The following is a 24787-nucleotide window of genomic DNA, read 5'->3' as shown; positions in this document are numbered from 1 at the left end:
GAACACGAGTTGCCCTACAAAGCAATCATTCCGGGGCCCACGGTGATGTGATAGAAACCATAGAATAGCTATATAACCACCTCCTCCCCCCTTCTCTTCTCTTCTCTTCCCTTCCTTTCACCTCACCTCCTCCTATCCCTTCCTACTTATTTATCTACAAAAATGAACACCACCGCCTGCTCCCCGGCTGCAATCCAGCCACCACTGATCTACGGCGCCGAGATTCTTTCCCTCACAGCCTCCTGGGCCACAAACTTCACCTTAGATGTGCCAGCCACCTTCAACTACAACCACGGCGACACCAGCCTCACCAACGCCACCTTCTGCAACATCACCGTAACCTACACCCACCCCGGCTACGCCGACCACATCACCGTCGAAACCTGGCTCCCGCCACCCACCGACTGGAACAGCCGCCTGCAAGCCACGGGCGGCGGCGGCTGGCAAGCCGGCCGCTTCGCCCTCTCCCCCTTCTTCATGGCCTCCGCCCTCGCCGAAGGCTACGCAACAACCACCACCGACGCCGGACTCGGCGACACGCCCTCCCCGCTCGACTGGGCGCTCCGCAGCCCCGGGAACGTCGACATCGTATCGCTCCAGAACCTAGCCTCGCGGTCGCTAGCCGACCAGGCCGATATCGGGAAGAGTCTCGTGCGTAGCTTCTACGGGCGGGACGCAGCGTACAGCTATTGGAGCGGGTGCTCGCAGGGCGGGAGGCAGGGGCTGACGCTTGCGCAGCGGTATCCGCGGGCGTACGATGGGATTGCGGCGTCGGCGCCGGCGCAGGCGTGGACGCGGCTGACGTCCGGGGTTTACTATCCTGCCCTTGTGAAGGGGTGGTATGGGGTTGAGCCGTTGGGGTGTGAGTTGGAGTTTCTTACGGGGGAGGCTGTGAGGGTTTGTGATGGGCAGGATGGGGTCGTGGATGGGTTGATTTCGGATGTGGAGGGGTGTCAGTATAGTCCGTTTTCGTCGGTGAATCAGACGTTTGTGTGTGGGGAGGGGCAGGGGGGGAATCGGACGATGGCGCTGAGCTGGGGCGCTGCGGTTGTTGCTGAGGCTGCGTGGGGTGGTCCGAAGACGAGGGGTGGGGAGAGATTGTGGTTTGGGGTCAACCCGGGGTCGGATATTAGTGGGTTGGGGTCGGTGGCTGTGGCTGGGGTGAACAAGACAGCAGCGACTCCGGATGCGTGGTTTGGGATGTTTGTTGCGAAGAATGCGAGCTTTGATCCTACGACGATGACGTTGGACGAGTACGTCAGCTACTTTGAGCACGCGGTGCAGGAGTTCAGCGGGTTCATCGACGCTGCGGATCCCGACTTGAGCGAGTTCCGCAATGCCGGAGGGAAAATGATTGCGTATCACGGCATGGTATGTTGCATTGGGGCTCTATACCAGATGTCCACGGCTAACAGACAACATTCTGACAGGCCGACCCCTCCATTCCGACCAAGGGTACCGAGTTTTATTATGACTCCGTCAAGGAGAGGCTCCCCGATGTCCACGACTTCTACCGCTTCTTCGAGTCTCCCGGGTTGGGCCACTGTGCTGGGGGCGCAGGTGGGCAGCCCACGACCGTATTTAATGCCTTGCGGCGCTGGGTCGAGAACGGGACGGCGCCGGAGACCTTGCCTGTCGAGTACGCGGCTGCGAATGGTACGATATTTCATCGGAAGCTGTGCCCCTACCCGCAGAAGGCCAGGTATGTTGGAGGGGATGCCTCGGTGGCGAGCAGCTTCCGTTGTGAGTGACGAGGTACTCGAGCTGTCATTTGTGGGAGTGGGATGAAGTAAAACGATTGTACCTATGAATATGTTCAGTGTATAGTAGTCAAGTCAAGACGGTTCTTTCTGTACTGGTTTATTTTTCAACGCCAGAAACAGGTCAAACAGCCTGAAGCTGCAGCTGCAGCATCGGCCACTTGATAAACTGTCGGTGGAAGTCGTCGAGCTTGCGCCAGCAGCCATCGAGTATATGTTCTGGCCATTCGCGAATAAACCAAGCAACGTCCATGTGCTTGAGCAGGACAACAAAGAAAGCGAAAATGGTCAAGGCGAGCGGGTGCCGTCGCTGAAGATCATGCAGGAAGCTGTCCGGCAGGGTGTACAGCCAGCCGAAGACGTGGGGGAAATGGCCAATGCGCTCAACGGCGGAGTCTGATGGGGGATGTACGATGGTATATGTCTGTTTGAGGCTTTCAATGACGCGTGTGTAGTCGAGGTGTACCAACTGGTCTGCCGGATACGTGCTGTCCAGCAGGGAGACCAGTTGGTCGAGGTAGTCTGCTGCCGTGGCGTCGGCTCCTGTCGGTAGGGGGGGTGTTGGGATGGGAAGTTCTTGTGTTGGCCGCGTCGCGTTCCCCTGAAAGTCATAGGAATGCGAGCTAGAAACGTCCAGTGAGAGGACGTTACTGCAAATGTCCAGAATTGAACGAACCCCCATGAACAGCAAGAGACAGCCCGACCCGCCGTCGTCGCGAAAGCCGAGATACTCGCCCTGCTGCGGGCCTCGTGCCAGGGAGCAGGTGAAGATGAAGACCGCCCCGGTGTAGATGACCTGCCCGTTGCAGCCGGTAATCTGCGGGACGACACATGCAGCCTCTCGCACGGCGATTTCAAAATGTCTCTCTGCCTCTGCAGCGTAGTCGATGTCTTGCCCGATAATCTGCTGGAGCTGGGTTGGATTTCGCGCCAGGTGAAAGGCTGAAAAGGCGAGAAGGAGGCGAAGAAAGTAGTGGTGTTGGAATCCCCAGCGGGTCATTTGCGTTTGCCATTCGCTTTGGCCAGCTCCCAGCTCTGCGCACGTCATGAAGTGGTGGAATAGTCCCAGATCTGTGGGACTGAATTGGAAGGATTTATTACCCACGGCAGAGGAGGTCGTCTCTGGGGTGGCCGATCGCTCAGACAGGTCAGATGCTGGACCTTTACCATTACGCCTTTTGTAAGGGCGCTTGGGAGGCTTGAAATTATCTTGTGAGGAGGAGATGAAAGTCAAGGCATCCTGGGCTGTCGGCTCGATAGTGGAGGGACTAGATGGATAGTCGCACCGGACTGAATGGCGCAAGCAATTCTTGCACGAGGGCTTGCCTTCATCACACTGTAGGGTACGGTAGTTAGCTTGATTGCAGTCTCCTGCACGGCTGGCTTACTTTGATTTTCCTGCGCTTGCAAGTGGCACAGCCCAGTCTCGACTTGGTGTGCGACCTTCGGGCTGCCTTGCCGATATAACTGCTGCCAGTCGGGGTCATGGCTGTTGAGAGAATTCTGTCTCTGCAGGCCAGGAATTTCGCAGCCTACAGAGGCCGAGTCCGAATTAGTCACAGTGGTCCCTGCGCTGATTGATGGAGACATCCCCACTTCGAGCCGAGTTTTATCCCCCCGGAGTAGTCCGGTCCTACTAGTACTATTCTAACAAAGCCTATAACTATTACTTACACACTACTCAACATCCTGGTCGACTGCAAAGGGTAATACAGCTGAGTGCCTAGCTAAATGGAAAACTCCAGGTCCGCAGCCGACGACGTGGATGAAAACATGCCAAAGCCTTCCGGAACGCGAAACGCCTGGATGTCGGCTGATTGCAGTAACATCGCGCTATTGTCCACGGCAACAGCGGACGGTAGAACGCTGTCTTCCCCATAGGCAGTCATCCCCCAGTGGTCGGAGGGCCCTAGAAAAGTCTCAATACTCTGTTCCTCTACCTCTGCCGTGCTGAGGTGAGGCTCGTGGGGCCAATTGGAGGTGTAGGCGTCTGTATCCCGCCTACAACGCAACGGACAGTACGATCTCGGCTCGATCGGGGGCTTGAACAGCCGGAGTGATGTGGGCAGGTCTGTCCGGTCTGACAGGCGGCCCGTGGCAAGGGTGGAGTCGATGATTTTTGAGATTCGCGCATACTCGCCCCGTGGGCAGTGTGCAAAGTTGTCGATTGCCACCGAGATCTCTGCAGCGTTGGGCATTGTGCACGAACATGCGCTGTAACCCACAGGGGTCGATGTATTAGATCGCTGCCTGTCTATTGGTCGCTTTGGGCATCGGTGTTGGTTTACGATCTTGTCGATGTAATCTAGGATCTCGTCTATGCCTTCGTACTGCATCTGGAGGATCTTGAATGTCCGGCTGTAAATGAGTTGCGGTGCGTTGGGGATACTCCCCGCGGACGGGTGCTGGGTACTGATCATGTACCAGGTCAATGGAAGCGTGACATTAGCAGCTCTATGTCCACCACTTAGCCCAGCATTGATCGCGCCGAGCGAAGAGGACTTACGTTGTTATCGGAAGGTATCCGAGCAGGTTTCTCTGACCCAGCTCTAGGAGACACTCGGTAATCCCCGTGATATGCTCGCTTACTTTGGGCTTTACTGAGCTCTTAGCATTGCGGTGGGTCAAGTCCAAGTGAATAGCATGAGTCTGCAGTGCGAGCTGCGCGCTGCTGTTAGGACCTGTCTGTTAGGTTCGTTACCAATCAAAGTTAACAAAGTGCAGACGTACTGATAGTAGATCAGAAGGAGGCTCTTGTAGAGAACAGTCGAATCGTGTTCGAATCCCGGCTCAGCTAGACGGTCCAACTGCCCTTGGGTGTGTTGGTACCACCGCAACAGCTCGTCAACTCCATGGGAAAGCTGCTCCTGAGTCACAACAGCCGCAGCAGTAAAGGAATATAGCAGGGTCAGACCGGAAGTCAGCGCTACACATAGCTCACACTGAAAGTTGAATAGCTGTATCAGAGCTCGTTTGCTGCTTGCACTGTACACGAGAGACCGATGAATCTCATCCGACAAATCGCTTATCGTCAGTGTGGTCTGTCTAAAGTCAAACTCATGGGCTCCAATCTGGAAGGGACGGCGGAGGCCGAGAGAAAGCATTCGGTCTCGACACACACAGGCCCACCAGATTCGCTTGAGTAGGTTGGCCTTCTCGTGCCGAATGAGCTCGTGGTAGCGATGCGCGTGGATAACTCGGGCGTGGTGAAGGGCAATCCTCAGCCAGTATGAATTGATATGGGGGTTAGTTGGAGAGGAGTAGTAGGTGAGGAGAAGGGCAGTCTGTGCGCAGCAGAAGTCGTCAGGGTAGACCTCCAGATCATACAGCGTCTTGAAAGGTCAGTCAGGGTAGGAATGGCATCACACGATTGACAACATACTTTTGCACGATTATAGAAGGCGGCCCGCGATGTTCGAAGTGATTGAAAGCCCAGTCGCCTGGCTACAGACTGGCTCACGAACTGATACGCGGAGAAAATAAGTAGGCTGGACACATTGAGGCCACTCCAGTCACTTACACTAGATGCAGCGAACAACATTGCCTGAAACAGTATGAGGGGAATTGGCTCTCGTCGGTTACTTGTATAGGTATCCCAAAAGTCCGCTTCGTTGATGACCGGAAGATTGGGGTGCACATGGAGAAGATATTCGCGAACGTACTTGGAGAGCAAGGCTGGGACAGGCAACGAGAAGCATCCCCGCTGCTGCAGAAGATTGACATCCCACTCCGGCATGTTGTCACCTATTGTGGCATGTATGAAGCGATAATCTGACCAATGTGTCCAAGGCTTGGTCACACTCCCGAACGTATTCGCTCCCGGCGTGTTTCCCACTGCGATTCCAACGCCATCTCTTTAGCCACGGGCGCTGCTGCAGGGCTTGTTCATGGCTGCACGAACCTTGAAATGTCTTGTCATTTGTGCCACCATTGTTGTCACGAGATGAGTCGGCTTCTGTGGATTTTTTGTTGGCGAATGCGATATGATGTATAGGAGCTGGACGCGTCGTTGAATCTGACGGGGTCATGGGAGGATCGGCAGTGGTTGGGGTGGTGATGAGGAGATCCGGCTGCCTGGAAGAGAGGTCGGTGAGCTGCGACTGGGTGAAGACAGCCAACCTACCTGCGTTGCTGTCTGCACCTGAGCTCACAGGCTATCCTGTCCAGCGAGCAGTTTGTGCAAGGCTGCCCCTTGGCCTCGAAGTCGCAGCGGACCTTCCTCTTGCGACAATAGAGGCAGGCCTGCCCAGCTCGGGGGCGGCAGCTTTTGCGAGGAACTGAGTCCTCGGCCATGGCTGTATCAATGGAATGGGAGAAAAGGAAACTCTGGAGTGAGGAGGGTTAGAGATTGGGGTTGTTGGCTCACATAGGCCGGCTGTCAGGCTAGAGCGCCACAGACAGTGGATTGCATCAGAGAGTGATCCAAGGGAGCAGATGATACATCCCGTACAGCCATGTTTTAGGTAATAATTAGCGTAGTGCTAGTACCAAAATCAAGGATGCTGAGTGGTCTACTCGAGGAGGGGAGGATCCGAACACGACGAACTGCCCTTTTTGGCAAGGTGTCTAACTATTGGTGTGTCTTCAGCTAGAAAGTCCTGTCGTGCTGGGTGAGGTGGAGTTCTCACGAGTCAGCAGTACTGGGTGAGCCTCATCTTCGGTAGGCTGTATCCCCAGCTGGTCCTCGCCCTGGAGGTCAGGGAATTATCTTATTCTTAGTTGGGATAAAGAAGCCTGGCCAACGTACTCGGGAGTATGTAGGTACAGTAGGCCGTTTACTCCTCAGCTCAGCCAAGCTGAGAAATTGTAGCAAAGGTAGCTGCAAGTATAGTACAAACGACGATGAGGAAGACATGTAGAGTAAGACAAGAGACAAAAAAAAAGAAAAAAAAAGGATGAAAAGACCGACAGCAGATCGACACTGCGAAAAGTTCCCCACCCCCTCCAAACAGTAAAAGAAAATAAACGGTATAATCGCCCGCGATAGGCTCAGCCCAGTAATACAATACACCCAAGTCAAAGACCACGACTCAAGGATACGCCATCTGCGGCGTGCTCTTATACCCCATCAGCTCCGGGCGCGTCCGCAGCTCGGCCTCCTTCTCCTCCTGCACGAGCGCACAACACCCGCACCAGAACGCAGTACAGCAATCCCCGCAGCACGATCCCGAGATGCCATGTTTCTCACGCATCTCGCCGCGGCGGATGGTCTGGATGATCCATTGGAAGTAGCCGAGGGAAAGGACGCCGAAGATCATGCACTACGTGGAAGGCAGTGGTCAGCTGTGCTTGAAATCAGTTGAAGACTGCCGTGTAGCTTACCTCTGAATTGATGCTATTGTAGCTCTGCAGCGTAGGGTCTTGCAATCTTGCTTGTGTCTTTCCAAAGGTGAGGCAGGGGAGACAGGCGGTTACGAAGCCTAGGAATACATCTGATCAGCTCGCTTCGTACCAAGGCCAATGCCAGTACATACACAGAGTTCCCGGGGAGCAGCAGCCGCATAGTGAGTAGTTCCAGTCGCGGTTTTGCGTGATGTTTCGCGCCTCTGGGGAGACATCCTGGCCGTATGCGGGTGGCACGCTTGGGCTTGAGCGGTATGATTTCTCGTAGGCGGCCATCGAGACAGAAAGAAAGAAAGAGAGAGAGAGAGAGAGAGAGAGCGTTGATTGATAGTCTTTCCGAGTGAATGATTGAGGGAAATGGTCATTTATACGGAGTACTCCGTGCTGTGGACCCACTCCCAGAAGACCCGAAAGAGTAGTTCGCATTCGGACCGAGGACTGCTAACCACTTTGGATAGAAGACTCTTCAGGAGACTCCATTCCGAGCCCCTGACTTGCTGCAGAAGTGCAGATCCCGGCTACACGCAGGTCAAGCTTTGCAAGCCATGTGTCGGCGTTGCCTCTGTGGGATCTCCCAACGCCCAAAACGTGGCCAACTCCGGTGAACCACAAAATCGCCAACTTCAGGTTAACGGTTGGGTTTGAAGGTTAGGATTAGGCGAAACTACAAATTGAGCACACAATAATGAGAGTGGCAATGTCCTCTTCCTTGTACTCTCAGGGCCAGAACTTGCCTTTCCAATTCGGAGATCTCAGCATTCCCGCCGTTCCAGCTATATATTGCGATGGCGAAATTAGGACGTGTCTGCGTTAGCCTTGTGCCGTATCTACTGTCACTGGCGTCGTTGGTTTGCCTAGCTATAGTCTGCGTCAGTTGCACCAGGAAGGCTGCGGACATCGACCAACTCTACTTCTTCCGGGTATGTCAATCACCCAGGTGCCGGTGTCTCCCTCGTTTTCGAGTCTAACCCCTATGCGAAGGTCCAATTCTCAAACTTCACCACGCTCCCGGAGTCAGAAACCGCCGACGATCATCATCTGAACTCGACTGCCCTGCACTATCTCAGCACCGCACTCCACAACGCCAACAACGACGGCAATCTCAAAGACTTCTACTCAGTCGGCCTCTGGGGCTATTGCGAAGGAGAAGTCTCCAAGCAAGGAAGCTACGACACGACCTACTGCTCAAGCCCTCACCCCAAGTTCTGGTTCAATCCTATCCAAGCGTGGCACCTAAACGAGACAACCAAAGACCTGCAGCTTCCATCCCACCTGACCAAAGAGCTACGCGTGTACAAGAAAGTCTCCCTATGGATGTCCTCCGGCTACATCCTCGCAATTACCGTGACCGCCATCGAGACCCTCCTCGGCCTCCTCTCGATCTGGAGCCGCTGGGGCAGCTGTATCACTGCTCTCGTGTCCGCCGTCGCCTGCCTATTCACCATCGCCGGAACACTCACTGCAACTGTGACCTTCTCGCTCCTAAAAGGAACCTTCGCGACCGTGCTTAGAGACCTCAACATCACGACCAGCCTCGGAATCCGAGTCCTCGTTGTCTCCTGGGCCGCAGTTCTTTTCTCTCTAGCTGCTCTGGTTTTCTGGACGGTAACCATGTGCTGCTGTTCGGGGCACTCCTCAACAAGACAGCCGGATCAGGGACCCCAATACGCCTATCATGGCGTGCCTGGGCCTATTGATGTGACGCAAGAGCGACCGCGGTTTACGACTGTCCGCGCTGGCCCGTACCCTATGCATCCGATGCAACAGACCTCCTATGGCCCGCAATCTAGTGGCTATTCCTACCAATGACTGGTTTGGTGCGGTTACCGAGATCGGAGCAGAGGATGAACATCTGCAGGAAGAAGGACTGGGGAACAGACAGGGACGCTGCACCTGGTGTATCTGTATCAATGGATTGCGTAGCTCTGTTTTGTCTGGCTTCGCGGGGCTCTAGCAGGGTATCTATTGTTAGTATAGAAGAGAGATAGTATAATATCACCAGACCTGGGTAAGTAAGGAGGCAGGTAGAGGTAGGATACTGTTCAGGTAGTTTCCAGCATCTTGTGGAGCGCTTTGTGCAGTTGGGTGGACTGTGACTGTATACAAACTGCTTGACTCTCTCATCTTTCCAGTTTTCACACTGACACCGGTATCCAATGCTTCCAGGGACTAGGATTCGCCTGCTTCCTCCAACTCCTCCCTACAGCTTGACTTCAATATGGTCATGGAAGAAATCCACATAATCAAACATACTCCGCTTAAACTCCCTGTCGAAGCTCCCATCCGTATGATTCACCGTCTGCAACCCATACTGCTCCTCAAAGCTCCCCCACTCATTATTATCGACATAGCTCCACGCCATCGTCCCGATAACCCTAACCCCATCTTCATGAATCGCCTTGAGCATCTCATTCAGGAAATTCTGGTAGTACAGCGTGCGCTCGAGGTCGAACCGCTGCGCGTCGCCGTTCCGCGCCCCCTCGCCAAAGGGGTTGTATCCGAATTCCGCGAGGAGAATCCCGCCGGCTGGCTTGAATGTCTTCCACACGTACCCGAGCTGCTGGCGCACGTACTGCGGGGCGATGGCAGAGTATGCGTTTCCTGGGTGGCCCATGAGCCAGTCGTCGGCTTGGACCATTGAGGTGGTGACGCAGTAGGGCCAGGCGGGGCTGGAGGAGTTTGCGGCGCAGGCGTCGATGCCTTCTGGGGTGGGAGAGGCGAATTGGGAGATGTAGGGATCGAAGGCGAAGAAGTCGGCGGTGCCGTTGAACATGGCGATTTGGGCGTCTGTCAGCGGGGTCAGGTCTAGGTCTGCGGTTGCGAGGACCTGCGCGGGAATCTGCTGCCCGAGAAAGATGGCGTTGTTCATGATTCCGAGGATGAATTCTTGGTAGCGGAGGGCGGCCTGCACGTGGGTTTTGTTGGACGGGTCGAGCGGCAGGGCGAGGTTGTTGGCCATTTTCATGGAGATCTTGCCGGTGCCCTTGAGCTCGTTCTTGTACCAGTGGTAGACGTCTGCGTGGGCTTCGTTCATTTGGATTAGGTCGTTCCACCCGTTGAGGGTCCATTCGACGCCGACGTTGGGCTCGTTGAAGGTATACCAGTATGGCACGCGGTCTGCGTAGCGGGTCATCACCTGCTTCGCGTAGTAGAGGAAGTTCTCGGGCAGGGTGGAGAAGTCGTCCATCTGGGAGAGAGGGAAGTCGAATGGCTGAGGGTTACCATGAGGGTGATTCCGTACTCCAGACAGGTGTTGATCACGTCGTCATAGTGCTCCAGTCCCTTGGTGTTGATGGGCGAGCCGGTCACGCCAAAGGGGATGATGCGAGTCCACGGAATGGTCAATGACAAATAGGGGATACCAATTGCTGCCAGCCGCGCGATGTCGTCTTTGTACAACCAGTAGTTCATGGTCGCCGTGTTTGCGTCGTCGCGGCCGTCCTTGGATTGGATTGCTCCGTGGTGGTCCATGTCGCTGGGGCCACGGCCGTCAATTTGCAGCCCGCCCTCAATCTGCCAGGCTGCAGCAGACATCCCCCACATAAAGTCGTGGGGTAGCTTTAGGGTTTTGTTATCGATCTTATTGTACAGGGGTAAGGAAGAGACCAGTTCACCCGAGGGGATGGGCTTGGGATCACGCGTGTCGTGAATGGGGGAGGCGAAGTGTAGGATAGGTTACTCCATAGAACTGCGTACGCACTCTGCCCATACTGGCCATCAGGGGTGAGCGTTGCTTCGGGATCCAGTGAGTAGGTAGTGTATGTTGCCCCCGGTGGGAGAAGGGTTGACACCTCGGAGAATGGGGGTGCAAACGGAGTATGGAAGACCAACGGGCTATGCAATGGGGTGGCGTATCGAGTCGAGGTGACTTGAGTGTAGGTGAAGGTGCTGGAGGTGTCAGTCTCGGTAACAGCAGGGGCTGCCTTTACCGAGCTTAGAATTAGGCCAGTGAGAGCAAGGTGAAATAGCATTTTCGAATTGTCCAGGAGGAGGGTCGGTGGCTTTCTCTCTTCAGCATGTTGCCTGACGAGTATTTTATAGTTCCTCCGCAGAACCCAGGCCATGGGTATACGGGAGCATCCGGGTGGAGGCCAAGACTAGGGCGGGATTATCAAGTTGTGGAAGCCCAAGGTTGAAGGAATGGAAGACATCTTGCGGGTGGAGGTGGGCAGCCGAGGAGTGGGGGATCTGCACATAACTCCCCTGGACCCTGAAGGTCCAGCTTACTCCAAGTCGGCGTTTTACTCCTGATTGCCGCGTTCATCCGACGCAAATCGAAGCAGATCCCTCTTCCGAGGGGTGCATTGACAATAGGAGAAGCCTCCGGACAAGAGAAGCTACGACACGACCTCCTACTCCATACTCAAGCCCTCACCCAAGGTTCTGGTTCAACCCCATGCAGGTGTGGCCCCTGAAAGAGACAGCCGATGACCAGCTACAAACAGCCACGCGTGTACGAGAAGGTCTCTCCTTGAGACCAGTTCACGTCTGCAGCGAGATTGCACTTGTTAGCACCAAGAGACTGCTGTACCAACCAGGGATAGCGTGTATACCTCAAGACTCCATCGAAGTGCTGATATCCTCTCTACGCATTTGACCCGCTGGCTCGAATTCGTAGCCAACTAGAGATTTGCAAGCACGGTGATGCCAGGAATTATCTGAACCCCTACGAGCGCACACCAACCAACCCGTGCCACGCGGCAGATCGCAAGGCACCACTTAATAGTCACCGACAGAAACTCACATAGAATCTCAGTGCACAGTCTCCAAACTCAATACATCAAGTAGATACATATCACTTCTGACAGAAATTCCACTCCACCCACCCAACCCCCCTCCTCCCATCCCCAGCCTCCACAACCGCCCAAGCCCTAGGAAACAAACTCACCCGTCCATCCGGACTCTCCAACCTCACGGGCGCCTGCCCCCTGATCTCAATCCGCAAAACAACGTCCTTCTCTCCCTCAACCGAATACACAATCCTCGCCTGAACCGGAATCCCATCCCCACCTACCTCCTCAACCACCTCAACACCAGTCAACTCCGTGATAGATGTGTCAGGACCCTGGATATACCCCACCGAAACAGGACCCGGCGGAACCCGAACCTGCACGCCGTGGATATGCGTCCCGTCGTCGAGGTGGAAGGCCGTCCACACCCAGTCGAACGCCCACCAGTCGCGCACGCCCCAGGAGTGGTCTCGTTGGCCCGGTGCCGAGGAGAATGTTGTGACCGTGTTGTCGATCGTTAGTGTTCCGGAGACTGTGCATGGGATTTCGTACCGTGTTGCGATCTTCCACTGGTAGGGCGTTGCGGCTGTGTGCCAGGTGAGGTCGAGATGGACTGTAACTGGGGTTCCTTTGGGCTTCCCGCTAAGTAAATCAGCTGGGTTGGGAAAGGATTCGCCCTTCCCGGTTAATGTGACGCGGTATTGCTGTAATGGAATCTCGGGTGTGTGCGTAGCGTTGATATTCTCGCTGGTTATAGTGAAATCCGGGGTTGGATGGGGCACTTCGAAGTCTGAGACGGCGATAGTCGGGCGTCCAGGACCGCAGATCAATGCGTTGTACCACGATCCAGGTTGATTCGGTGTGACGCCTAGACGGATCCAGAGGCCGATTTTCTGGTCTGTGTCGGCGACGTCGAAATACAGGCTTTCGTTGTGCAGGGGGTGGTCGCTGGCGGGATGGCTGGTTTCGTCACTGGGGTCGACGGCTAGAGGCGTTGAGGGTGCTGGGTTTGGGAGGGTATCGACCGCTTTGAGGTCAATGATGTAGGTTGCCAGGCGGTCGAGCATGGTGAGGAACATCTTGTCTCCGCGGTCTGTCTGCTCTAGGATCATCGGCGACGCGAATGCAAGAGGGAGGCCCCAGAAGGAGAGCTCGCGGATACCCTCTTCGCATTCTTCCAGGGTGAACGGTGGGTTCGGTCCAAAGGCACCGTGGTATGTCTGCAGAAGCTTCTTGATATGCTCCTGCCGGATGTCGGACGGAATACAGAAGCCGATAAAGTACGCAACGTCTTGGAAGACTGACCCCGTGGTCAACATCTGCCAGTCCACGACGGAAAGAGAAACTGGCCGATCGCCATCATAGCGGAAGAGCATATTATCTAGTCGGTAGTCGCCATGCGCAAGACACTTGTGCTTTGTCGACGCCCTAACCTTTCGAGCATACTCATCAAAGCAGGAAAGCCATCTAGTCACGACCTCCTGGTGTTCGGGCTTCACTCGTTCTCCATACCGAATGAGAAAGCCTGTCCACAGCTGCTGTAAGTAGGCCTGGCCTACTTTGACCTCCGTCTCCACCCACTCCGGAAGAGGTTTGCTCAGCAATTCGCACTGCAGCTTCCCGAGTTCTCTCAAGGCAAGGTGCGCTTGCTCTAGGGTCGCACCCGCGATATCATCTCCAGCTGTAGCAGGGGATATATCCTCCAAGAGGATATGAAACAGATCACCCTCACGGTCGCAAACCGTATGATAGTTCTTGACGATAGCCTTCGACTCAAGCAATGGAGCAATCTCCGAATAGAATCGAGATTCACGCTCGTAGATCCCCAACCTCCATCCTGAGTCCCGGCTGAGACGACCGGATGCGCCGAGCTTGATCACTGCACTGGCAGGTCCAGTCTCATCAGTTGCATGTTGTAGCTTGACGCGATGACACTCGCCGACTTGCCCTGTGCCGATTCTCTCGCAAGTAAAGTCCACGACTTTGGCGCCTAGGGCTTGACTGAGGAACTCCACCGAGAGGTCCTCGATGCTCTGGATGGTTATCTTGATGTGGGCCATGGTGATCAAACGTGTTACTACAAGCGACCAGACGCTGAAACTATGCTATCTAAGTAGATCCACCTATCGTCAGTACCCCAGAAAAAAAGCAGCCAACCCCGCAGTTGCGCGAGACGAGTTTGCGGGGAAATTACCTGCTACCTCGGTTTTTCATCCTTTCAGGACATAAAGAGACCAATATTCCTCGGCAATGGCTTTCTTTGAAGCGATCTTCAGATGAACTGAGGTGATGTGGGCCTCTTCATGTTCAGGGTAGAGATCCGCATAGATCTATTAGAGGAGACTGGAGGGGCGATGCCCTGCCTAAGGATCTCTTTGTGCATGCATCCCATCTATTCTACTGCTTTGGGGTAACAAGTTACGAAACAATAGGAGCATCCTATCCCATCTAATAGATTGTCTCAAAGTTGTTGTAATCCTGCCCTATGTTGGACCGCAAATAAGCCTAATTCAACCACAGCCGTTCCAGGAGCCCCCCAAACCAGATGTCAAAATTAGCCAAGACAAACTGTCTATCTTCTACAGTGATTCAAAGACTTGGCCTGGCTTTCAAGCACCTTTTAACCCACTGGCAAGAACTTGGTGCGGTTACATCACCTGCATTGAGCGACCATGCCCGAATGAGGGCGAATCAATCTTAGATGCGTATAAATCGTGAAGCATGGATTATATTCTTACCAATGAAGATGGCGCTAAGATTAATATGCCGTAATTGAACTAACATGAAATAAGCTCGCATACAGCTAGCTTAATACACCGTGCAATCCCCATGGATAGTTGGAGATTTCATGTGACCTTCCACGTTTCCAGGTCCTTGCGTATATCAGTAGGTGACATTAACTCTCAGTGCTCATATCTCGTTAAACCCACTGCTGTGAGTGTTAGTGGACAGATCCCGTGTTTCTTGAATCGATCACATAACGAAATTGGTACTTTGTTGGCTTGCTGGTTTGATGATATTGATCCGAAGGTGGAGCATTTCCCCGCTACGTGTGGTATCTAAAGGATCTGGCTTGGCTCTGTTTGAGTGAAAGCTTTAGTATGTCTTGGATAATTATCAAACATATGTATAATAAATGTACAGTAAATGATCTACACAGTTACTTATACAGATTGTATTAAAATCTGATCTAGAACCCAGGCGCGTTAGAAGGATTAAACAGGTAACTTAATATTTAAAACCCGGATACGGGTCTGGAAACTCTTCTTAGCTGTACCGTGATATAATAATCTAGTATTAGTTATAAGAAGAGTGCCTTCTCTTTATACCTAATCCTGGACAAGTCCCTGCTATGTCCCTGCTATCTTGACTGTCTGTAAGTAAAATGCTGTCTATTTTCTCTGTAAAGTCTTCCTAGTCTCTAGCCTCTAAATCAGCCTTAACACCTTGTAAAGAACCAGCAACGTGTCACGGTCCAAGCTGTGTATACCTTCGCTTGGCCACGTGACGCCTTTCCACCTCATCCGCAAATACAGATGATGTACTAACAACGGATTCCGCTCTCTCCTCTCCATGCAAGCTTCTTCTCCCTTGAATAGTTGCTTCTATAGCAAATGCTTGAGATCCTCTCACATCGCAGTATGCTATGGTCTTGAGGCCTTCCCGTCCCTTCGGCTTGGCCCGTACGGCTGGGGAAAGATGAGAGGTGTTAATTTGGCATTTTTCGAGTTCGGAGAGGTTTGAACGGACGATACAGTACGAGTCTCTCAAGGAGCCCAGTTTACAAGAGCCTGGGATAATCTGGTGTCGTATTATACGCTAAGATAAGCTAGCGAAAATGTAGGCATGCAGCACACTGTCGTGGCAGTCAAAGAGTGGATGCTTGGCTATGAGTGGCGGCAGCGCGTGCGCGAGCATCAGGCTTCGATGAGGCAACATTGTCTTTGAGCGATGACTCTCAGGCCAAGCCAGCATATCTGATTGGAATCCAAGTGCGCCTAGTATGACCATTATGGCAAAGGCTAACTCACGGTGAGTCAGGCATCCCTCCCTGCAGCGAGGCTGGATCGATTGTGCTGGATCCTTCGTGGGTGAGGCTTGTCAAACCGGGTGGTGGGGTACGGTCAATGCGTTTGCTTATCAGGCAGACGAGAAGCTGGCTCGGTCGAATCTCAGGTAGATAAATCTTTTTTTTTTCTTGCGAAGGGTTACGGTAAAAAGCCTGGGAAGAGCGGAAGATGGCGGTCGCCGTTGCGAAGCAGTTTTCGGACTGGGTCTCTCAGACTCAGGATGCTGAGCAGAGGAAAGCTGAGGAGATGAAGGTGAGGATTAGGCAACTCCAAAAGGACATTTCCACTGAATCACTAATCTCTGTTGTGCAAGGCTTTTTCCGTTCAGATTGAGAAGCTGGACAAGGACTTTCGCGACGTCTCAAACGACCTTCAGAGGGAGCGTGTTGCTGCCAGACAAACACAGGAAGACTCGAAGTCGCTGATGCGTCAACTTGAGGAGTTGCAGGAGGCTATCGTTTGTCTTACTCTCATTTTCAGATCCTTTATCTTCACAGAATATAGGATGATGATAACAAGGGATCCAGGAGCGGAGCTCGTTCGTGTTGGTCCTGATTGACGCCGACGCTGATGGCTATATTGTAAGTATTCTCTCCGCGAAAGGCCAGAAACGGGGCCCTCACATATTCTAGTTCAAAGAAGCCTACTATAAGGACAAAGACGGCGGTCGGAATGCAGCTTTAGATCTCGAGGCTGCTGTCAGGGAGCATTTGAAGAGCTCACACCCAGAGTTGTCGAGTATACCGATCATGATCAAGGCATTCGCCAACGCTGACGGGCTTGCTCATTTACTGGTTAAGGCAAAACTTACGAAGTCTTCGGGGTCGCTGATAGGTTTTGCGACGGGGTTCTCGCAGGCCTTTGATGCATCCGATTTTGTTTTGGTCGGTAGTGGCAAGGATCGTGCCGATGAGAAGATAAAAGGTTAGCTGCACATTTCTAAATAATAGTAGCGAGCATATCGATTCTCCACAAATACTGACTGGAGAAAACCGAGATAGGTACCTTTCAGCAATTCATTACGAACCCCACCTGCCGTCATATTATTTTCGGAGCATGCCACGATAACGGTTACGTTCGTCTTTTGGAGAGACATCAGAATACCGCTGTTGCAGACCGAGTGACTCTCCTCCCCGCTTTTGAGACAGGCAAAGAGTTTTCTGGTTTAGGCTTTCGCTCCATGCGGCGGCTGGAGACGATTTTCCGAGGTGAACCTGTGCTTACTCGCTATTCGCCGCCTCCCGCACACCGAGCCTTGAATGCGGAGGTAGTCGAAGGTGAAGGAAGCCTATCGCAAGGGAGCCTGTGGGTGACTCCCTACCCTACGTTACCCCGAAGTGTTGTTTCAAGGAAGCCCGAAGATTTGCCCGCAAACTCGGTCTACATAAACGCGGCAAATCAACGGCTTGACTCTAAGCTACCTTCTACGTCTGCAGAAGCAGAACGTAGCTGGGAGCACAAAGTTGGCCCTGCACAAATGAAATACTGTCGAAAGTATCATTTGCAGGAGAATACGTGTAGTGGCTATTGCCCCTATTCGCATGGGCCGTTGACGCCCGGGGAGGTCTTGGTCTACCGGCATAAAGTTAGGCAGGAGGTGTGTCACAATGGCCCTGATTGTCGGGATGCAAGTTGTTTCTATGGGCACCATTGTTCATGTACCAGGGTGTCCTGCAAGTTTTCAGCTGCGATGCATCGCATTGATGTATCTTCGGTTTCGGTTCTTCGGTGCGCATAGGGGTGATTTTGAGTAGGAGGTATGAGTTGGGCAGTTTGTTAGCCGTGTTTTGTTGTATTGCGCATACTTTGTGAGAGGCAGCTCTTCAACAGCGCTGTCATGGATTTCGGCTGTTTATGTTCTGCATCCATTATTATCCATCAAACTGTGAATCCCGTACATAATTGCCGAGAATACACCGTGCGAGTATGTAGTGAGTCTTGGACTTTCAGACAACTCTTCGACCCGCGGAGTAGACGTTTTTCTCTTTTAATAGTTCCTGTGTCGCACAGGCAACAGCGCACAGATTCCATCCTCCCGCAGACGTTGACTGTTCTGTGTGCGGTCCCTTGGGGGTTGGAGATAGCCACCTCTGTTATAAATAATATTCCATCGATAAGTCAAAGATATCCAGTGTTGCTTGCGGGTGGGTCGACTTGCTTGAATTAGAAGTTGAATATGCGGGTAATGTACACAGAAATAGAATACCGCATAGGCTTATGTTCTCCATGAAACGGATATTACAGCCGCCCTCATTTAAGCGGTTCGCTCAGTAAAAGAATCAAGCTAAGCTCTTCAAGGTGGATGCATATCCTCAAACAACCTTACCTCCTACAGGACCTATCACCGGTATCGGAGTCCCAGCCAAGAAGAGCAAGATTCATGTCCCTGCAGATTCCGGTTCCTACTCCAAGTGACGCCTCCAACTGTCCAACATAGGTAAACAGGTGGGGCGCACTGTGACGAAAGATAAGAAAACCATGCATGACGCCCAAAGTCCCGAGATAACGGTCCTGGCGGGAATTGTGGAGATGGGAGTTGGAGTAATGCATGACTTTATAAAGCCACGCTCTACCAGGGCTGGTTTTAATTTCGAATCCACGTGGACGTCGGGAAGAAAGTTTGTACAGGTACATTCTGTTTCTGGCTTTGATTTGGCTTTTAGCTTGACGGGGAAGCCACCTGGGTGCGAGAATATTGGCTCCAGGTACCCACATTGTCATAGCATATACCCGCAACTGTCTCTGCAGCAAATTAGGCAAACATGCCGTCTGTCAAAGAGATCATCAAGGCGTCGGTGTCGCTGACGACTTTGACGTCGATGACACCGGAATCCTTGGCAATTACGAGCCCTAACACGGGGAATCAGTTTGTGGCGCATCTTGCTGGGTTGGCTTCGACGTTGGAGATTGTCAATCAGGGGTGTAAGCCCGCTGAGACGGTTGCTGTGTCTGTGCCGTTGACTGTCTTTACCTTTGCCGAAGAGGTTACTTGTGAGGGGGTGAAGGAGCAGGTCAAGACATACAGGGAGAATGATGATGTTTTTGAGGAGTTTTTTCTCAAGGGTGAGTGGACGTGTCCATACTTGCTACATATACTAATTGCCTTAGCCGTCTATATCCATGGCTTCGACACTCTTGAGCAAAAACTCTCGGCCTGTCTGCAAGAGGCTTACGGAACTGAGATCCTCTTCTCCGATACCAAATCCCAGCAAACGGTTACCGTCAAGACGGCCAGTAGTGTCCCAAACGGTCCATACCTTGCCCAAATCACGGAAACAGAAGCCCTCCTTGCCCCTGTGTACCGCATCCACTACGACGAATACATGGCCTTTATGAATGGTCTCCTGCCAAACGGAACCGGTGACGCTTTCAAATATGCCACTGTGAATACGATTAGCGACTCAACAATCGGCATACCTGTCCCATCAAGACTGTATAGCAAAGACACTGCAACAGATGAAAAACCCCTAGCTGGTGTCCGTGTTGTTGTCAAGGACATCATCGACCTGAAGGGTGTGAAAACATCCAATGGAAACCGAGCGTGGTTCAAGCTATACGACGCCGTCAACGCCAGTGCACCAGCAATGCAGCACCTAATCGACCTAGGCGTCTCAATAATCGGAAAGGTCAAGACAGCCCAGTTCGCCAACTCCGACCGACCAACCGCAGACTGGGTAGACTACCAGTAAGCCCATCCCTCCAACCTCCAAGCACGCACTAACCCAACCAGCGACGCCTTCAACCCCCGCGGCGACGGCTACCAAGACCCCGGCGTCTCCTCCGCCGGCTCCGGCGCCGCAACCGCAGCCTACGACTGGGTAGACGTCGCCATCGGCACCGACACAGGCGGCAGCATCCGCATCCCCGCCGGGAAAAACGGCGTCTACGGCCTACGCCCCTCCTTCGGCGCCCTCCCCAACACCGGCGTCATGGAAGAAGGCGAGCACTTCGACGCCATCGGCTTCCACACCCGCTCCCCACAAACCCTGCAATCCTTCGGCAAGACCTGGCTCAGCAGCAGCGCGCAGCTCTCAAAATCCTACACCACCTTCCCGCGCAAGATCATCGTGCCCACGAACCTCTGGCCCGTAGCCAACAACGCCAGCCAAGAGATCTTCACCGCGTGGCTCAACCAACTCGCCACCTTCCTCAACGCCACGGTCGAATCCAGCTCTGTAGACGCCTACTGGAACGCAACCGCGCACACCGACCACCCGGACACAGACTTCTGGTCCTTCATGCAAATGGTCGGCTTCAACCTGATCTGGCGCAACCAGCTGCAGAAGGTCATCTACCCGTTCCGCGCCGCATACGCGGCTGCCTTCGGCGGACGATCCCCGTTCATAAACCCCTTCCCATTAGCCCGGTACGCCTCGGCGTCAAACATCACCGAAGAAGACAGCAGCCTTGCATACTCGAAATTCACCTACTTCCGGTCCTGGTTCGGGTCGCACGTCGTCAAATCCAACCCGGATTCCTGCTCCGAGAGCCTCTTCGCCATCCCCATGGCGACTGGCGATGCAGTCTACCGGAACAACATCTACTCGCCTCCGAATGTGAGTTCGTGGGCGACGTTCACACCGTATTATTTCAGTGTGCAGTCGCAGGGGCCCGAGGTGACGCTGCCGATTGGCGAGGTGGAGTATGTTAGTGAGGTTTCGGGTGTGGTGGAGAGGTTGCCGGTTGCGATTGATTTGCTGGCGCATCGGGATTGTGATCTGATGCTGTTGGATCTGGTGGGGGCGTTGGGGGGGGAGGGGGTGTTGAGGGAGGTGAGGACGGGGAGGACGTTGTGGTAGATGCTAGAATCTCATTATAGAGCGCCCCTTTGGAACAGGAACTAATAGATTTCAGACTGCCCATATAGATTGTCTCAGGATTCTCAGCCAGTTGGCTGATGACATACTGTTCTCGCTAAAGTAGATTAGATGGAATATATCTTGGATTCCATGTACACCACAGGCCTTGCAGCATGCATATAACAGGGTTATACCCTACTATAAGAGTTTATAGTCTAATCAAATATCTATAAGTATAAACACAAGCCACTAAGACATTTTAACCCTAAACCCTACTTCTCTTTATTAAAAGTACCTCCGGAAAACCACTCAAACCAGCTCATGTTACGAGACATGTCACAAAACTTGTCGCAAAAAAATGGGTGTCACAAGAATGTCACAAACCAACATGCAAACCCTTGATGGTGTAGTTGGCTATCACGTCTGACTGTAATGGAATTCTCACTGCTATCAGAAGGTCACCGGATCGACTCCGGTTCGAGGGATACTTTTTGCTGCATGCAGTGTTAGGTGTTCAAGTGCAGGATCAACCAGATAACTGTGTGGTTTGGGTTCTGAGATTGAAGAATAATATTTGCTAGGTTGATGAAATCTTTTTCTGAGGTTTGTTGGCATGCTGGGGAGCATAGAGGGGGTTTGAGTGATTTGGGGTTGGGTTAAATTCACCTAAGACAATATTTATTACTCTACAGTATCTGATAAGCCCACAGCTAAGTACCCGTCTATCTGAGTACTGTGAGTAGTTGCTTCAAGCACTTATGGGCTATATGAATCTTAGTGTGAATACAGTACTCATGACTTTTAAGGGACTTGTTCGTCATTAAGAGATATCACAATGGTGGGATTGAATGATGGGCTCAAAAATCCAAGAGAAATTGTGGGCCAAAAAAAAAAAAAGAAGAAGAGAAATCCCCAGGACCAGAATCGAACTGGTGACATTCTGATAACAATAACGATATTACAGTCAGACGCGATAACCAACTACACCACCCGGGGATGTGCTGGGCCGATCGGATTTTTGGCTACATAGCCCTGCACAAAAATACTTGCTAGATTGTACTTAGGGCTTCGATATGTCAGGGTTACAGTAGCACGCGCAGAAGAAGACCGACTGGATAGGAAATTTATCCTGCTCGTGGGACTAAATGAGTGATTGATAAGTGTACCTAGGTATAACATCCCTGGGTTGACTGGTGGCTTAGCAATATCTGATAAGACGGGGATGGAAGTCTCTAATTGTTAAGGCAGTTATATATATTCGACCTCGAGGTTTAGTCGGTTGGTGAGCTTCTACTGCAACACCCCCAATTGCACCAATTTCCGGAGCGCCTTAACCAACCGAGGGATTTTTGTAATGAAGACATTCTTCAAGAGCGTCAGACCGCGTATATTCTAGAATGGTTGCGTTGACAGGTACTCGGGATTGTGGGTAGTGATACCAAGCAGGATATTCTATACACGCCATCCATCCCTCTTCGTATACACATAATAAATAAACATCCACCCGAAGACCCCTCACACCCTAGTGGACTGTGAGTAGACATATTGCAACGTCAGAAAATTCCAGCCAACGATGATCAACCGCCCCTCCGCCTGTAGATCCCGGGGATGTCTCGTGCGAAAATGTGCCCGGAGGTTGTCTCGTCTGTTGTATGCTCTCGAGCAGACACGACATATGTAAGATCTAGGAGAGACATGCTGCGAGATGTAATGTCTGGTATAAGTTCCTCTGAGTTGGAGAACCCTGTTACAGCCCCTCCAGCGGCACAGAAAGTGATCGGAGGTGGTGAGTCTAGAAGAAGTAAGCTACTCTTTCACATCAAGAGACGTTGAGAATGTTCTAGTGGTGTCAAACACGTACGCAGGTGGTGGGATGTGGATATCATTGTTATCAGCTTGCTGTTGGGGCATTCTCTCGTGGCTATGAGATGCAGTGATGGGTAGCACCTCACTGGGGAAGCCCATATTGTCTATCAATTGGAAGTCATGGCTGGAATTCATTGTGCTGGTTGTCTGGTAGTCTGGCTGGCGAGTCAAGGTGGCTGCGAGCAGAGCTTCCTCGGGACGGTGGGACAGAGGGAAGATCGAGGAAGGGTCGATGGCATCATAGCCGGCATCGTGCGACGTGTACGCAAAGGAGTGTCGCGCACGAGAGACGGCGAGTCCAGCGTGATACTGAGCCGGTTGCATATTGGCGGGAACATCGGTACTGTCTGCCGACTCATTTTCCCGCAGGCCATCGAAGGTGTCCTGGAAAGAGCCATTACTGAACAAACGGTGGTGGTCCGACATAACCAGAATAACGAAGTAGACAGAACGAGTTAGAAAACAGAAACACAGTGAGTTAACCGGAGAGCGGATCGACAAGTGACGAGTTGCCCGCTATTAAATGATTGCAAAGGTGGGCTGAATGGATGTAGGACACGGAGCCCCTGCCAGGCACCGCGAGGTGCGGTAACAGAAGAGCGAGACTCGAAAGAGAAATACGCCAGTAGCTGGTTGAATAATGGAAGAAACAGGCTGCCCAGGGGGCAGACGACAAGTTTGAGCTCGCGCATCGCGAGCCAAGTAGGGGAGCATGCAACCGACCAACAATACCAAACAATACCACACATTAACACCCTTCAATCTTTGAAGAAAGGTCGCTGTTGTGAAACTTGTGGACAGACCTGTGGATAGACCCGTGGATGGTGGACAGTCTTCCGCGCAGGGCATCCGAGATTTAACTGAGCCGCACCTGCACCCCTGGTCTATCACAGATTACGCTTTTTTGGGAAGTTCGCATGAGTCTGATACGATCAAGCTAATCCACAGATGGCATGGATGCTGCATGCAATATGCAAGGCGTTTGTTTCGGCACTCACCCATTAATAATGGATTACAGCTACGCTCCACTCCATGGACATTCGGCTTTCGAGGTTCCTATAAACTTGGGGAATCAGATTGAGCTCAATTTCAGGCGGTCAAACTCAGCGGAAACAAGATTGCACGTTACGGCGACCTCTATAGTAGTGATAGCTGCGATACATGCGTGTAGAGAGGCGTGATATCATTGAAGACGGCGCCTATTGCTCTTCAATAGCCTTTTTGCGTATGGAGCGAGACCTGAAGCCTAGAGAGTGACTCGAAGGGACTCTCGCAGCAGTGAGGCCCAGCAGCTGAATCAAATGTCACTTCGGTCGTCCGCCAGCACACAGAATCCGGAACAAGCGTCTCACTGCAAGGACATACAACTTGCAATGTGGCGCTGTTTACATGACGCGTCACTGTATTCTGCCAATATGCATGAAGTCATGTGTAGTCAAGCTGCCGAGGAATCTTTCCAAGGATCAGAGAGAAAGCGCCACTCAGTAGTCTCAAGATAGGCGCCGGCATTCGGGGGGTCAGGGATCCCCCACCTGAAAAGGCCTATCAAATACCCCCGGACAAGCCAATGACCCAAACAAAACCTCCGTTCTTTGCCGAACAACACCTCCTTTCCACCCAAGTAGCAAAATAATAAGATGGAATACGGAGCTACGAGCCCATATCCAGTCCATACACACGCTCATCCCATTTCTGGGCTATTCCTCGACATCCCCCCCAACCGAAACGTTGAATAACACCGCTAGCACAGTCCTTACTAGCCAACCACCGCTGCCCACAATACGCAGAAATCTGTAGGAACAACGTGAGTGCGCACTGGAAAGCCCCCAACGCTCACAAGACCACCTGAAACACCACCCCTCTCTGTCTCGACGATTAAGAGGTTCACCGTTCAGGCAGGCTGACGTCGAGATATCGCCCTCCTAGCTCCACTTATACCCGCATAGGGCCCTGTGAGACTCTAATGGCAAACATTGATATTCTTCCAGAAATTATTCTGTGCAGATCCCACGGTTGGCCAGAATTTGCTTCGCTCTTGGTCAGAGCCAGAGCCAGAGTGAGCAGCGCGGCGCCGGGATATTATTCCCCACCACATTCCCCGCGCATTTTCCCTGAGAAAAAAGAAAAGAAAAAAAAAAAACTTTGATTGTCTTCTGGAAAGAGGCCCGTCTAGATCTTATCTATGTCATCCCCTCCTTTCACCGCCCCTGGCTCGGTTC

At 52.6% G+C, this 24787-nt stretch overlaps 12 protein-coding genes and 2 non-coding genes across 14 annotated transcripts; 6 read left to right on the top strand and 8 right to left on the bottom strand.

Annotated features, from left to right (window-relative positions):
* Window positions 1–79: 79 nt before the first annotated feature.
* On the top strand, window positions 80–1751 carry BJY04DRAFT_226463 (putative feruloyl esterase; the record flags this gene model as incomplete). The annotated part of the gene is made up of 2 exons (XM_073718418.1): window positions 80–1371; window positions 1431–1751. The coding sequence occupies exons 1-2, from the start codon at window positions 163–165 to the stop codon at window positions 1749–1751; spliced, it is 1530 nt and encodes a 509-aa protein (XP_073573183.1). The 5' UTR covers window positions 80–162.
* On the bottom strand, window positions 1137–3242 carry BJY04DRAFT_184521 (uncharacterized protein). The gene is made up of 3 exons (XM_073710627.1): window positions 3149–3242; window positions 1396–3096; window positions 1137–1231 (listed from the first exon to the last, which is right to left on the bottom strand). Exon 2 carries the CDS (start codon window positions 2806–2808, stop codon window positions 1885–1887), a length of 924 nt encoding a protein of 307 aa, XP_073573182.1. The 5' UTR covers window positions 2809–3096; window positions 3149–3242; the 3' UTR covers window positions 1137–1231; window positions 1396–1884.
* A 2578-nt stretch (window positions 3243–5820) lies between these two features.
* BJY04DRAFT_184512 (uncharacterized protein) lies at window positions 5821–6085 on the bottom strand. The gene has a single exon (XM_073710626.1). The coding sequence runs from the start codon at window positions 6051–6053 to the stop codon at window positions 5880–5882; it is 174 nt and encodes a 57-aa protein (XP_073573181.1). The 5' UTR covers window positions 6054–6085; the 3' UTR covers window positions 5821–5879.
* A 705-nt stretch (window positions 6086–6790) lies between these two features.
* BJY04DRAFT_216189 (PLAC8 family protein) lies at window positions 6791–7379 on the bottom strand (the record flags this gene model as incomplete). Its single annotated transcript, XM_073715668.1, has 3 exons — window positions 6791–7021; window positions 7083–7180; window positions 7235–7379. The coding sequence occupies 3 exons, from the start codon at window positions 7377–7379 to the stop codon at window positions 6791–6793; spliced, it is 474 nt and encodes a 157-aa protein (XP_073573180.1).
* A 509-nt stretch (window positions 7380–7888) lies between these two features.
* On the top strand, window positions 7889–8912 carry BJY04DRAFT_216188 (SUR7/PalI family protein; the record flags this gene model as incomplete). The annotated part of the gene is made up of 2 exons (XM_073715667.1): window positions 7889–8023; window positions 8085–8912. 2 exons carry the CDS (start codon window positions 7889–7891, stop codon window positions 8910–8912), a joined length of 963 nt encoding a protein of 320 aa, XP_073573179.1.
* A 391-nt stretch (window positions 8913–9303) lies between these two features.
* On the bottom strand, window positions 9304–11074 carry BJY04DRAFT_206344 (beta-glucosidase; the record flags this gene model as incomplete). Its single annotated transcript, XM_073713702.1, has 3 exons — window positions 9304–10290; window positions 10326–10682; window positions 10718–11074. The coding sequence occupies 3 exons, from the start codon at window positions 11072–11074 to the stop codon at window positions 9304–9306; spliced, it is 1701 nt and encodes a 566-aa protein (XP_073573178.1).
* An 824-nt stretch (window positions 11075–11898) lies between these two features.
* Window positions 11899–13893, bottom strand: BJY04DRAFT_216186 (kinase-like domain-containing protein; the record flags this gene model as incomplete). The annotated part of the gene is made up of 1 exon (XM_073715666.1): window positions 11899–13893. The coding sequence occupies one exon, from the start codon at window positions 13891–13893 to the stop codon at window positions 11899–11901; it is 1995 nt and encodes a 664-aa protein (XP_073573177.1).
* Window positions 13894–15954: 2061 nt separating this feature from the next.
* BJY04DRAFT_184509 (uncharacterized protein) lies at window positions 15955–17855 on the top strand. Its single transcript, XM_073710625.1, has 5 exons — window positions 15955–16155; window positions 16217–16360; window positions 16431–16484; window positions 16536–16827; window positions 16905–17855. Exons 1-5 carry the CDS (start codon window positions 16072–16074, stop codon window positions 17639–17641), a joined length of 1311 nt encoding a protein of 436 aa, XP_073573176.1. The 5' UTR covers window positions 15955–16071; the 3' UTR covers window positions 17642–17855.
* Window positions 17856–18665: 810 nt separating this feature from the next.
* Window positions 18666–20702, top strand: BJY04DRAFT_216184 (amidase signature domain-containing protein; the record flags this gene model as incomplete). The annotated part of the gene is made up of 3 exons (XM_073715665.1): window positions 18666–18966; window positions 19012–19588; window positions 19634–20702. The coding sequence occupies 3 exons, from the start codon at window positions 18666–18668 to the stop codon at window positions 20700–20702; spliced, it is 1947 nt and encodes a 648-aa protein (XP_073573175.1).
* Window positions 20703–21097: 395 nt separating this feature from the next.
* Window positions 21098–21187, top strand: BJY04DRAFT_t55. The gene has a single exon. It is a non-coding gene; the product is annotated as a tRNA-Tyr (tRNA).
* Window positions 21188–21611: 424 nt separating this feature from the next.
* Window positions 21612–21698, bottom strand: BJY04DRAFT_t54. Its single transcript has one exon. It is a non-coding gene; the product is annotated as a tRNA-Tyr (tRNA).
* Window positions 21699–21919: 221 nt separating this feature from the next.
* On the bottom strand, window positions 21920–22674 carry BJY04DRAFT_184507 (uncharacterized protein). The gene is made up of 2 exons (XM_073710624.1): window positions 22564–22674; window positions 21920–22494 (listed from the first exon to the last, which is right to left on the bottom strand). The coding sequence occupies exons 1-2, from the start codon at window positions 22665–22667 to the stop codon at window positions 22218–22220; spliced, it is 381 nt and encodes a 126-aa protein (XP_073573174.1). The 5' UTR covers window positions 22668–22674; the 3' UTR covers window positions 21920–22217.
* Window positions 22663–23036, top strand: BJY04DRAFT_184505 (uncharacterized protein). The gene has a single exon (XM_073710623.1). The coding sequence runs from the start codon at window positions 22689–22691 to the stop codon at window positions 23025–23027; it is 339 nt and encodes a 112-aa protein (XP_073573173.1). The 5' UTR covers window positions 22663–22688; the 3' UTR covers window positions 23028–23036.
* An 889-nt stretch (window positions 23037–23925) lies between these two features.
* BJY04DRAFT_184504 (uncharacterized protein) lies at window positions 23926–24521 on the bottom strand. The gene has a single exon (XM_073710622.1). It carries the CDS (start codon window positions 24251–24253, stop codon window positions 24086–24088), a length of 168 nt encoding a protein of 55 aa, XP_073573172.1. The 5' UTR covers window positions 24254–24521; the 3' UTR covers window positions 23926–24085.
* Between the last annotated feature and the right edge of the window lie 266 nt (window positions 24522–24787).

This window comes from Aspergillus karnatakaensis (assembly GCF_047715665.1).
Source record: "Aspergillus karnatakaensis strain CBS 102800 unplaced genomic scaffold BJY04scaffold_14, whole genome shotgun sequence".
NCBI classification, from domain to species: domain Eukaryota; kingdom Fungi; phylum Ascomycota; class Eurotiomycetes; order Eurotiales; family Aspergillaceae; genus Aspergillus; species Aspergillus karnatakaensis.
Note: the sequence above shows the minus strand (reverse complement) of the source record. Positions and strands in the feature narration are given on the sequence as shown.

Bases quoted from the DNA above. Each gene is read 5' to 3' on its own strand.
- BJY04DRAFT_184504 (XM_073710622.1), bottom strand. From the start codon at position 24,253: ATGAGCGTGTGTATGGACTGGATATGGGCTCGTAGCTCCGTATTCCAT.
- BJY04DRAFT_184509 (XM_073710625.1), top strand. From the start codon at position 16,072: ATGGCGGTCGCCGTTGCGAAGCAGTTTTCGGACTGGGTCTCTCAGACT. The intron at 16,156-16,216 runs GTGAGGATTAGG...CTGTTGTGCAAG, and splicing joins GGAAAGCTGAGGAGATGAAG to GCTTTTTCCGTTCAGATTGA. The intron at 16,828-16,904 runs GTTAGCTGCACA...AAACCGAGATAG, and splicing joins TGCCGATGAGAAGATAAAAG to GTACCTTTCAGCAATTCATT.
- BJY04DRAFT_184507 (XM_073710624.1), bottom strand. From the start codon at position 22,667: ATGGGCTTCCCCAGTGAGGTGCTACCCATCACTGCATCTCATAGCCAC. The intron at 22,495-22,563 runs GTACGTGTTTGA...TACTTCTTCTAG, and splicing joins ATCCACATCCCACCACCTGC to ACTCACCACCTCCGATCACT.
- BJY04DRAFT_184505 (XM_073710623.1), top strand. From the start codon at position 22,689: ATGGCTGGAATTCATTGTGCTGGTTGTCTGGTAGTCTGGCTGGCGAGT.
- BJY04DRAFT_184512 (XM_073710626.1), bottom strand. From the start codon at position 6,053: ATGGCCGAGGACTCAGTTCCTCGCAAAAGCTGCCGCCCCCGAGCTGGG.
- BJY04DRAFT_184521 (XM_073710627.1), bottom strand. From the start codon at position 2,808: ATGACGTGCGCAGAGCTGGGAGCTGGCCAAAGCGAATGGCAAACGCAA.